Here is a 12,506-nt window from a genome sequence, read left to right on the forward strand (position 1 = left end):
ACATCTAGTTGGGAGAGGTAGGGGGCCAAGAATCTCTCAACATCTAGTTAGGAGAGGTGGGTAGCCAAGAATCTCTCAACATCTAGTTAGGAGAGGTAGGTAGCCAAGAATCTCTCAACATCTAGTAAGGAGAGGTAGGTGGCCAAGAATCTCTCAACATCTAGTTAGGAGAGGTAGGGGACCAAGAATCTCTCAACATCTAGTTAGGAGAGGTGGGTGGCCAAGAATCTCTCAACATCTGGTTAGGAGACGTGGGTGGCCAAGAATCTCTCAACATCTGGTTAGGAGAGGTAGGTGGCCAAGAATCTCTCAACATCTGGTTAGGAGACGTGGGTGGCCAAGAATCTCTCAACATCTGGTTAGGAGACGTGGGTGACCAAGAATCTCTCAACATCTAGTTAGGAGAGGTGGGTGGCCAAGAATCTCTCAACATCTATTTGGGAGAGGTAGGGGGCCAAGAATCTCTCAACATCTAGTTAGGAGAGGTGGGTGGCCAAGAATCTCTCAACATCTAGTTGGGAGAGGTAGGGGACAAGAATCTCTCAACATCTAGTTAGGAGAGGTGGGTGGCCAAGAATCTCTCAACATCTAGTTGGGAGAGGTAGGTGGCCAAGAATCTCTCAACATCTAGTTAGGAGAGGTGGGTGGCCAAGAATCTCTCAACATCTGGTTAGGAGAGGTGGGTGGCCAAGAATCTCTCAACATCTAGTTGGGAGAGGTAGGTGGCCAAGAATCTCTCAACATCTAGTAAGGAGAGGTAGGTGGCCAAGAATCTCTCAACATCTAGTTAGGAGAGGTGGGTAGCCAAGAATCCCTCAACATCTAGTTAGGAGAGGTGGGTGGCCAAGAATCTCTCAACATCTAGTTAGGATGGGTGGGTAGCCAAGAATCTCTCAACATCTAGTTAGGAGTGGTGGGTAGCCAAGAATCTCTCAACATCTAGTTAGGAGAGGTAGATGGCCAAGAATCTCCCAACATCTAGTTAGGAGCGGTAGGAGGCCAAGAATCTCTCAACATCTAGTTAGGATGGGTGGGTAGCCAAGAATCTCTCAACATCTAGTTAGGAGAGGTAGGGGGCCAAGAATCTCTCAACAACTAGTTAGGAGAGGTGGGTGGCCAAGAATCTCTCAACATCTAGTTAGGAGAGGTAGGTGGCCAAGAATCTCTCAACATCTAGTAAGGAGAGGTAGGTGGCCAAGAATCTCTCAACATCTAGTTAGGAGAGGTAGGTGGCCAAGAATCTCTCAACATCTAGTTAGGAGAGGTGGGTGGCCAAGAATCTCTCAACATCTGGTTAGGAGACGTGGGTGGCCAAGAATCTCTCAACATCTAGTTAGAAGAGGTAGGTGGCCAAGAATCTCTCAACATCTGGTTAGGAGACGTGGGTGGCCAAGAATCTCTCAACATCTGGTTAGGAGACGTGGGTGGCCAAGAATCTCTCAACATCTGGTTAGGAGACGTGGGTGGCCAAGAATCTCTCAACATCTAGTTAGGAGTGGTGGGTAGCCAAGAATCTCTCAACATCTAGTTAGGATGGGTGGGTAGCCAAGAATCTCTCAACATCTAGTTAGGAGAGGTAGGGGGCCAAGAATCTCTCAACAACTAGTTAGGAGAGGTAGGTGGCCAAGAATCTCTCAACATCTAGTTAGGAGAGGTGGGTGGCCAAGAATCTCTCAACATCTGGTTAGGAGACGTGGGTGGCCAAGAATCTCTCAACATCTAGTTAGAAGAGGTAGGTGGCCAAGAATCTCTCAACATCTGGTTAGGAGACGTGGGTGGCCAAGCATCTCTCAACATCTGGTTAGGAGACGTGGGTGGCCAAGAATCTCTCAACATCTGGTTAGGAGACGTGGGTGGCCAAGAATCTCTCAACATCTAGTTAGGAGTGGTGGGTAGCCAAGAATCTCTCAACATCTAGTTAGGAGAGGTGGGTGGCCAAGAATCTCTCAACATCTAGTTGGGAGAGGTAGGTGGCCAAGAATCTCTCAACATCTAGTTAGGAGAGGTGGGTGGCCAAGAATCTCTCAACATCTAGTTGGGAGAGGTAGGTGGCCAAGAATCTCTCAACATCTAGTTAGGAGAGGTGGGTGGCCAAGAATCTCTCAACATCTGGTTAGGAGAGGTGGGTGGCCAAGAATCTCTCAACATCTAGTTGGGAGAGGTAGGTGGCCAAGAATCTCTCAACATCTAGTAAGGAGAGGTAGGTGGCCAAGAATCTCTCAACATCTAGTTAGGAGAGGTGGGTAGCCAAGAATCCCTCAACATCTAGTTGGGAGAGGTAGGGGGCCAAGAATCCCTCAACATCTAGTTAGGAGAGGTGGGTGGCCAAGAATCTCTCAACATCTAGTTAGGATGGGTGGGTAGCCAAGAATCTCTCAACATCTAGTTAGGAGTGGTGGGTAGCCAAGAATCTCTCAACATCTAGTTAGGAGAGGTAGATGGCCAAGAATCTCCCAACATCTAGTTAGGAGAGGTGGGTGGCCAAGAATCTCTCAACATCTAGTTGGGAGAGGTAGGGGACAAGAATCTCTCAACATCTAGTTAGGAGAGGTGGGTGGACAAGAATCTCTCAACATCTAGTTAGGAGAGGTGGGTGGCCAAGAATCTCTCAACATCTGGTTAGGAGAGGTAGGTGGCCAAGAATCTCTCAACATCTAGTTAGGAGAGGTAGGTGGCCAAGAATCTCTCAACATCTGGTTAGGAGACGTGGGTGGCCAAGAATCTCTCAACATCTGGTTAGGAGACGTGGGTGGCCAAGAATCTCTCAACATCTAGTAAGGAGAGGTAGGGGGCCAAGAATCTCTCAACATCTAGTTAGGAGAGGTAGGTATCAGGACATTCTCTCATCATCTAGTTAGGAGAGGTAGGTGGCCAAGAATCTCTCAACATCTAGTAAGGAGAGGTAGGTATCAGGACATTCTCTCAACATCTTGTTAGAAAGGAGAGGTAGGTGTCAGCCAAAGAATCAGGTGAGTGGTGTTTTGGCAGAGAATCTCAGAGAGCTTGGGTTAGTCAAGCTTTGTAAAGACATTTTCTCCTTTTCATTCAGGGCTATGACAACTGGTACAGAACCATTGTATTGTGTCCATAATGTGTTTCTGTTCTGTGTCGTATTGCTGACTGCGGCGTCAAACTAAACTCACTCAATCACCATTCTGTACACAGGGCTATGACAAGCTGGTGGATAATCTGATCAGCCTCCATGAAAATCACAGAAACCAGTACCCCGTGCAATACGATGTCCACACATTTGTCCAGAAAGGCCTTGAGAAGATTGTTGCTGTTGTCAAGTCTCACAGGATTGTGCCTGTGTCAAGTTTGCTGAATCTGACAGAGGACATTCTGCAGAACTCCTGCCAGGTCTACAAAGAGGCTGTGCGGATCCTACACAACATGGTGAGTTCTGCTATCTGGTACATTCAGTCAGATCCTACACAACATGGTGAGTTCTGCTATCTGGAACATTCAGTCAGATCCTACACAACCTGGTGAGTTATCTGGAACATTCAGTCAGATCCTACACAACATGGTGAGTTCTGCTATCTGGTGCATTCAGTCAGATCCTACACAACATGGTGAGTTCTGCTATCTGGAACATTCAGTCAGATCCTACACAACATGGTGAGTTATCTGGAACATTCAGTCAGATCCTACACAACATGGTGAGTTCTGCTATCTGGTACATTCAGTCAGATCCTACACAACATGGTGAGTTCTGCTATCTGGAACATTCAGTCAGATCCTACACAACATGGTGAGTTATCTGGAACATTCAGTCAGATCCTACACAACATGGTGAGTTCTGCTATCTGGAACATTCAGTCAGATCCTACACAACATGGTGAGTTCTGCTATCTGGTACATTCAGTCAGATCCTACACAACATGGTGAGTTCTGCTATCTGGAACATTCAGTCAGATCCTACACAACATGGTGAGTTCTGCTATCTGGAACATTCAGTCGGTTCCTACACAACATGGTGAGTTCTGCTATCTGGAACATTCAGTCAGATCCTACACAACATGGTGAGTTCTGCTATCTGGAACATTCAGTCAGATCCTACACAACATGGTGAGTTATCTGGAACATTCAGTCAGATCCTACACCACATGGTGAGTTCTGCTATCTGGAACATTCAGTCAGATCCTACACAACATGGTGAGTTCTGCTATCTGGAACATTCAGTCAGATCCTACACAACATGGTGAGTTCTGCTATCTGGAACATTCAGTCAGATCCTACACAACCTGGTGAGTTATCTGGAACATTCAGTCAGATCCTACACAACATGGTGAGTTCTGCTATCTGGTACATTTAGTCAGATCCTACACAACATGGTGAGTTCTGCTATCTGGAACATTTAGTCAGATCCTACACAACATGGTGAGTTCTGCTATCTGGTACATTAATTCAGATCCTACACAACATGGTGAGTTCTGCTATCTGGAACATTCAGTCAGATCCTACACAACATGGTGAGTTCTGCTATCTGGAACATTCAGTCAGATACTACACCACATGGTGAGTTCTGCTATCTGGAACATTCAGTCAGATCCTACACAACATGGTGAGTTCTGCTATCTGGAACATTCAGTGAGATCCTACACAACATGGTGAGTTCTGCTATCTGGTACATTCAGTGAGATCCTACACAACATGGTGAGTTCTGCTATCTGGAACATTCAGTCAGATCCTACACAACATGGTGAGTTCTGCTATCTGGAACATTCAGTCAGATACTACACCACATGGTGAGTTCTGCTATCTGGAACATTCAGTCAGATCCTACACAACATGGTGAGTTCTGCTATCTGGAACATTCAGTGAGATCCTACACAACATGGTGAGTTCTGCTATCTGGTACATTCAGTGAGATCCTACACAACATGGTGAGTTCTGCTATCTGGTACATTCAGTCAGACTTGGCCCTGTTGTACATGATTAGTACAATAGCTACACATCAATAGACATTTATATATTACATATTGCCAAATAATGTACATTGATTGATGATGACTCTAGTAATATTCTAAATAAAGAGATAACCATATAATATATGAAATAACAAATGCATTATCAGCTATAAAACTTGGCGAAACATGTGGTCCTGATGGACATCGTCAGTTCCTGACCTCACAATGCTATGACATCACTAAGAACACAGCTGACAATGCTATAACCTCACTGGGATCACTGCTGACAATGCTATAACCTCACTGGGATCACTGCTGACAATGCTATAACCTCACTGGGATCACTGCTGACAATGCTATAACCTCACTGGGATCACTGCTCATGAAGCCTAATGGCAGTTTTGTGTTCAGATAAATTCATTCTTTTACTGATATTTGATGAAGAATGATTTTGGTGGATAAATAAAATCTCACAGTGTGTCTTCTGATATCAACACTCATTGATTTAAGTAAACATATTTGTATTTGTAACTTTCATCATCTCGTGATGATATATTTGAAGACACTTGGGTAAAATTCTCTAAAAGCCCTGTTTATACGGCGACATTTGCACACGTGTGTATATTTTGCATCTGTGTAAATTTGCTTACGTGAGTATATTTGGTTGTATTTACAACTGCAATTACACATATGCAAATTTTACTACCCCAAGCAAAAATACTCCTATCCTGGACCAGATGTAAATGTTTTATTACCGGTGAGTCAATGCTTATTTTTGGCTACCCTAAGCAAATGTGGTTGTATGAACGCATAGCAAATTTACTCAGGGTGAGTTTTTTCTTCCCGCTCGATTTTCATGATGGCCATTTTGGTGGTTTCCCACCAAAACTTTATGCATCTTTTAGGTCAGATATCTATCAGTTTATGTCAAGCTTCCATTAAGAACGGACACACGACAATGGCGAACCGGAAAGAACCTTGTAGTGCCAAAAGATGGGGTTCTGCTTGGAATGACGAGGAAACAAAATGCCTATTGGCAATATGGGAAGACAACAGTATAGAGGAATTACTGGAAAACCCCACAGCAGCAATGTTTCAGTTTACAATACTGTCGCGACGGATATGGCTGCAAGAGGATTCAACAGGACATCTGACCAATGTAACGTGAGAATCCATACCCTAAAGAGGACACACAGAGAGAGTAAATTTTACCTGAAGAAAAGTGGAAAGGGAAGGAAACTTTGAAAGTTTTTGAAGAACTGGACGCCATTCTTGGTACCAGACCAGCCTTGTCACCTCTGAAGGTTATAGATACATTGACCAAGAAAGTCGAAGATGAAGAAGGGGATCCTTGTGAACCAGATGCATATGACAGTACAGCACAGGCGAACACACAGGCTGTTGATGACAGTTGTGCTGACATTACACCTCTTGTTGATAATAGAACTGAAAGGGATGAAAAGGACGGAAAGAATGCATCTGATACGGAAAGCAGAAAGAATATAAAAAAAGGAATCAACTGGAGGGGAAAATGGAAAGGTGAAGAGTGAGAAGAAAAGAGCTCAAAGACAAGGATGGAAGTAGCACTGAAATCTGTGATGGATGGATTTAGTGCAGCAAACAAGAGAGCTGATGATAAGGTTCTTGACCTTCAATGACATAAAATAGAACTTGAACGCCAAAAACTTGATGTTGAGAAAGCCAAGATGGAATGAGATGAAAGACAGAAGCGTGAAGAGAGACAGCACTTCGTTGTTGAGGGGGATAATAATTGCTTTTATCTTCAGAAAATACTTTCATTTGAAGTTTAAAACATGTGCATGTTCAAGTGTACATGTTTACAAAAATCACCAGTATGAACTATACATGGTTTATTGAAAGTAAATGTCTTCACAAATGAATAGTGTCTTTAAAACACATCATTGCAGAAAGCCAGTGCTGTTTCATTCACGGAAAGCTTTCTCACATTGGATCCCTTCGTTGCCCCAAACCTGTACATCCAGTTGGTGGTCATTTTCTTCTTCGTCTTTTTCTGCATCCCAATCCTCCCTGTAGAGGTCACGGACACTCTCGCAAATGTTGTGGAGGACAACACAGCATGTAATTACCCTGCAGGCAAATTAGACGTCAGCATCGGCAAACACCACCAACATCTGTTCAAGGTCGCCGTGCGGTAAATTCGAAATTGTTTGAGTAATATTTTGCACTGCTGACAACAGTATGGCGTTCTCGGCATTATCTCCCCTGTCGTTGGGCCGGGTCACGTGATGACGCTGTAGGAGATGATTTCCTAGTTACCAACGTCATGTCAAAATCTGATGCGAAATATCGACTTCTCGCTTTATATGAAGATGGGTGCAAATCAGTTCAAAAGTTATGGACAATATTGAGGCTTCCTCGGAGTACCATTACCGACTTACTACCAGATTTAGTCTTAAGGCTATAGTTTTCAGCGAAAGCGTAAACTCGATGGAAATGACAGGAGACGACTCACACAACTGGCAGTGGTGCATCCAAACTGGTTGGCAAAACAACTAGGGGAGCCTGACACAGCTTTAGGGAGTACTAGAGTATCTGAATTGACCATAAGGCGGAGTTTAAAAGAATAAGGAATTTTGAAGAAAGTGCCGACAAAGATTCAGTTGATGACGCAAGAGCACAAGCGGAAAAGACGGAAGTGGTGTGAGCATAATGGGGACACTGACTTTTCAAACTGGTTATTTACAGACGAATCAAAGTTCCAATTTTTCCGAATTACAAGGAAAAGGTTGTGTCGAAATGGAAAATGCGAAAAATGTGCCCAAAGTTCTCGCTTTCTGTGATGGTGTGGGGTGGGATCGGGACATTTGGGTTAATGCCGCTTCTGGAAATTACAGGCTGCATTGATTCAAGGAAGTACTGTGAGCTTTTGCAAGAGGGACTGCTAGATTCAAATATCGGACAACATGGAATTCCCTATGTAATGAGTAGTATTAGGATGGGGTTCCAGCTGCAGTATGTGTTCTATAGGGTTATTGGTGCCTGAATAAGTCTCCCATCGATGGTGTAAAAATGGTTTGTTTGATGGTGGACCAACATTGGATGTGCCCTTTATTTGAAGTATTATTTTTTAAAGTATTTTTTTTAAACGTAACCGTAATATTGAGCGAAGAAGTGCTGGCTTGCATCTGCCATAAACTCATCAGAGTCGACTAAGGAGTAGGTTGAGTACGGGGCGGTGTGTTCTCTGGTCTTAAGGCTATAATCGACTAAAGTATCCATGAGATATTGTAACCGCTCGGTACCCAACAGACCTAAACTATTGTACAGGGCCGTGAATTGTCCTCGACATAGGGATGAGTAAATATTGAGTACATCGACGTCCACCCCGATGCAACTGAACAACCGTTTCTCGATCAATCTCCACATGATGATAAATATGCATATACAAATCTTTATAAGGGGGTAATACCGTATCGTGGGGTACGACAAGCAATTCCTCTCTCACGAATCCCCTACCTGGCCCATCATTCAAGTAATACAAATGGGGTTCATCTTCTTTGATGTCCACTCGCTCAATGTAGTACGTTTTGACAGACCATACAGGGTCCGTAGCACGACTTCGATCCCCTCCCTCAAGTTCACCAGGCTGATGCAAATACCTCACGCTGATCTGACCTGATAGTTTTTTCTGTCAGAATTTTTTCTCAGATCAGTATTCAATCTTATGTAAGGCTCCATCCAGGGGCTTTGATCAAATTTTAGAACTCGATGTATTTTTTTCAGCTTCATCCCAAATGACAGATACAGCTGTAGATTTCTATAATGCACGACGTACTTGGTCTTATCCATCAAGTTGGGAACGAGTTTTTCCACCTGAGCTTGTTTAGTCGTTCCCAACAATTCTCGCTGATAGTCCGACATCCATTCTTGTTCGATCATCAACCATTCAGGGGCCAGCGGATAACTGTTGTGGGTAGCGTGGAGTTCCGCGTCTCAAAGTTTTCGGGGATAGCCATAATGTTCTTCGTTTTTCGCTATTCGTCGAACCCGCCTGTAGGAAATGATTGGAGGGTTTACTCGAATCATAGCCTTTCACGTATTTTTAATTGGCTTTGGCCTAGTGCTTGGAGACCATCGTGACCCTGCCTCGCAGGCCTTTCTTGATAAACATATGCATATCGTAATCTGTTAATAATTCCAATTTGACTCTGGTTTCCTTCAAGAGCGCATCCCAAGACAGACCGGGGCTGGAGTAATACCAGGCTGGGTCAAGACCGTACTGTTTCAGACGTGTTTTTCTGAATATCTCGAATACATTGGCGAGCAGGAGCACATCCGTTCTCAAGTAGAGATCGTGGTAGTCGCCTAAATTCTGACAGCCTAGTTTCTCCTACACGTTACAGGCGTGGGTGTAATCATCCTCGGTGATATTGGATTAGGTTAAGAGACTACAAAAGCAGTGGATGGGAGGTAATCATGTCTCCGTAAACTTAGACCAATCATCCATGTACTCGTAGGGGTACACACCCTTCTTCAACAGCAAAGACGGAGTCGCCACATCAGTGTATCGATTGGTGATGGCGAAGGTATTGGGGTCATTGGCGTTCACCAAACTGTCGAGGGACGACAGGAGAAACTGAATGCTATCGATGAATTTCAGACCGTTTAACGAGAAGGAGATATATTTTTCCATGTTGTTGGGGATGGACTTGATGTTGCCATTGATTTTCAAGATGGCCTGCATGATCAGGTGGGTATCGTACCCTCGAAGGTTGTGAAACACCACAGGGATGGGTATCTTTGGGGATCGGTCCTTAGTTTCAAGTTGCACGCGTTGTGAGCTGCACCTCGGTACTGACCCGTGATGAGGCAATGATCTCTCACGGAATCACCGTTCACGGTTTGGTTACACACGTGGCAATTAGTCGACGTTTTGTGAGTTCTACAGTCATCCTTCATCATACACATGGGCACGATTTTAGATAAAGTGTCCCAGATTGCTTTTTCTTCATGTTGTAGATGGGTGATGGGCTCGCCAGATCATGGGAGTGTTCATTTGTTCGATTGTCAGATGACCATGTATCCGAAGCCACAAGCTTTTTGTCCTTGCGTTTTATACGTAAAACTTTGTTCGGTCGTGTCGGTCGTGATGTGTTCAAGCTGTTTGATGAGGGCTTCGAAGTCGGCGTAAATCACGTAGGGCCTGGGCGTTTGTTTGTTATAATGGTTAAAATTGAGAATATTTATATTTTCTTCTGGCATGTTGATCCTAACATCTGTCTGTTCCAAACCTCTACAGTCAAGAAGATCAAGAAGATCTAGTGTACTGTAACCGTGCAGGCACCGTTCGCAGAAGTGTTTCTTTTCCTTGTGGTTTGCTTTATCATCGAATAGTTTTGTCAAACCTTTAATCCACGTGTAGTGAAATTAATTATTTTTTTAGACTAGGAATAAATTGATCCTGGGTATGTTTTCTGGAACGGAGCTTATTCTGTGTACGATAGTACCCTTATTGTGTCCAAAGACATTGATGGCTAAATTGTTCTGTTTTTCCACCATAATAATTTGGGAGATGTGTGAGTCATACCACCGGTCATAGAGATGACAAAAGTCGATATGATGAACCCGAGTGCGGTCAATAGGCTACCGATGGTGATCCCTTTGTTCTCTAAATAACGTTTTAAGCCTTTTGGCTACCGTGGTGTCTGCCTGGAGGACTCGTTTGATGGTTTCGCGAATGCGACTGATTTGGGATGGAAGCGCTTCTCTGTTGCATGACGCCACTTCTAATCGGGTCGATCTTTCATCTCGCATGTTATGTGGCCTTTCCTGGATCCAATGTCAGCTGATCTTGTCATCGGAATCGTCCACATGTTCGAGTTTTGTTTGCTCTTAAGCAATACAATCATTGAGTTCTTTCAGTTTGGCCATGTTGTCCATGAGCAATCTACAAATGGTTTACAAGGCCTTGTCTAGCCCTCGCAGTTCCTGAACGGTCAATTCCAGCTCCGGTGTTTCTAATGTGGAATCGTTTAAGGTGGCCTGCACTTTTTGTAAAGCCTTGGCGGTCTTCGCAGAAATATTTTGTCAATAGCTGACTATATTTAATTTGTCGTGGATTAAGTGGGCACCGTGGCGACTGGCCAGCGTGGACAAGGCAAGGGGTTTTCTTGTACGGGAATGCATGAGATCGAGGTCCAGAGCACCTGTCAGTCGCAGTATCCCTCAATCATCGATTTCGAACTTAGAATAATTGCGATAAAGAGGACGAGATTTTCTTTTCGTTTTAGGGTATCATAATATTCATCCACAGTCGTCTTTAACAGGATATCGCCTATGCTTTCACCCATTAATGAGTTGTCAGCTTGTACATCGAGGGTTTATCACCCAAATCGTCCATTAGAATACCTTCACCACCTTCAGCCATGGTTCTGTTATATTAAAGATATAAAAACATACTTTCAATATAAATGATGTTGTCGGCATACGAACAAAAACTAAACCCTTTCCGAAGATTGAGGGAACCCCTGGGGGTCAAAGCCATTCGTCAATCCGTGACGAAAACCAAACGCTGTTGGTGCGCTTTCCCAACCTGGGCGTGAATGACGTCATCGTCAGTTTGGATTACAATGATGAAACAAGAGAAATCGTGACGAACATCGGTCGAGCCATCGTTAAAAAAACATCGACAACAGTGTTTTTCAGTTACACAGACCCCTGGAGATCTGCGAGTAAACGGTAAAACATGAAATGCCAAGGCATTTGTGCAACCGATTGTCTCTTGACTCGGTTGCACGTTGTTTATACTTTTGAACAGACCGATCTCGCCGATATACCGAGGAGACATGAGGCTATAGCCGAGGCATTCGGTAACCGATTTTGCATTCCACTCGACTTCCAACTACAGGAGGATCACATGCTGATTTACCAAGCCGCGCTGGGTGATAGGCTGGAATACAAACTCATGTTTAACAATTATGGCAACGTTGTTATTTCAAGTACCGGAGGCAGCTATACCATCGACAATATTTTGTTGGAGTTCGACAAGGTCACGAATCCAGAATTGGCTCGACAAATTCGCAACCAGTATTCAGGAACATTAGCCATCTCGTATGATCGCATGCTGCGTCATCTGAAGATTGTCGCGAAGGAAAGCAATACATTGTAGAATATCAATCTGAACGTACCCGCTCGATCGATGAAGGGTATTTTGATCATTCCCGTGGAAGATTTTACACTGTTTGAAAGAGTTAGCGAAAAATATTGGAGCCCCGAGATTATCAAAATGGAAGTGACTGTCCAATCAACTCTTTAGCCAAGTCATGCGAGCTTACCAGCAGTGGGACGAGATCCAAAAATAACCGGCGATCAAGAGCCCACTGGGAATCAACGATCTCGGTCTCGCCTCCATGACGCTAGGACAATATCTTACGACCAAGTATGCGTTGTGGTTGGACATGCGTTCCAAAACGACGATCGGCTTTATGGGAGCGGGTGCCGCATCGACAACGGAAGCAAAGGCATCACGATCAAAATCACTAAGAAGGCCCAAACCGCCGGTAAATTAAACTTATATTTGTACGTGATTATGGATGCGCAGCTTTATATTCA

The 12,506-nt window shown here is 44.1% G+C and overlaps 1 protein-coding gene across 1 annotated transcript in view; it reads left to right on the plus strand.

The window, feature by feature from the left end:
* Nucleotides 1-12,506, plus strand: part of LOC124269407 — a 58,484-nt gene that overhangs the window by 33,186 nt on the left and 12,792 nt on the right. The window contains exon 6 of the mRNA XM_046704415.1: nt 3,166-3,396. Within this exon, the coding sequence (XP_046560371.1) occupies nt 3,166-3,396 (231 nt within the window). The remainder of the gene's footprint in view (nt 1-3,165; nt 3,397-12,506) is intronic.

Source organism: Haliotis rubra, unplaced genomic scaffold, assembly GCF_003918875.1.
Source record: "Haliotis rubra isolate DU_JTF1 unplaced genomic scaffold, ASM391887v1 Scf1013, whole genome shotgun sequence".
In the NCBI taxonomy this organism is placed as follows: Eukaryota; Metazoa; Mollusca; class Gastropoda; order Lepetellida; family Haliotidae; genus Haliotis; species Haliotis rubra.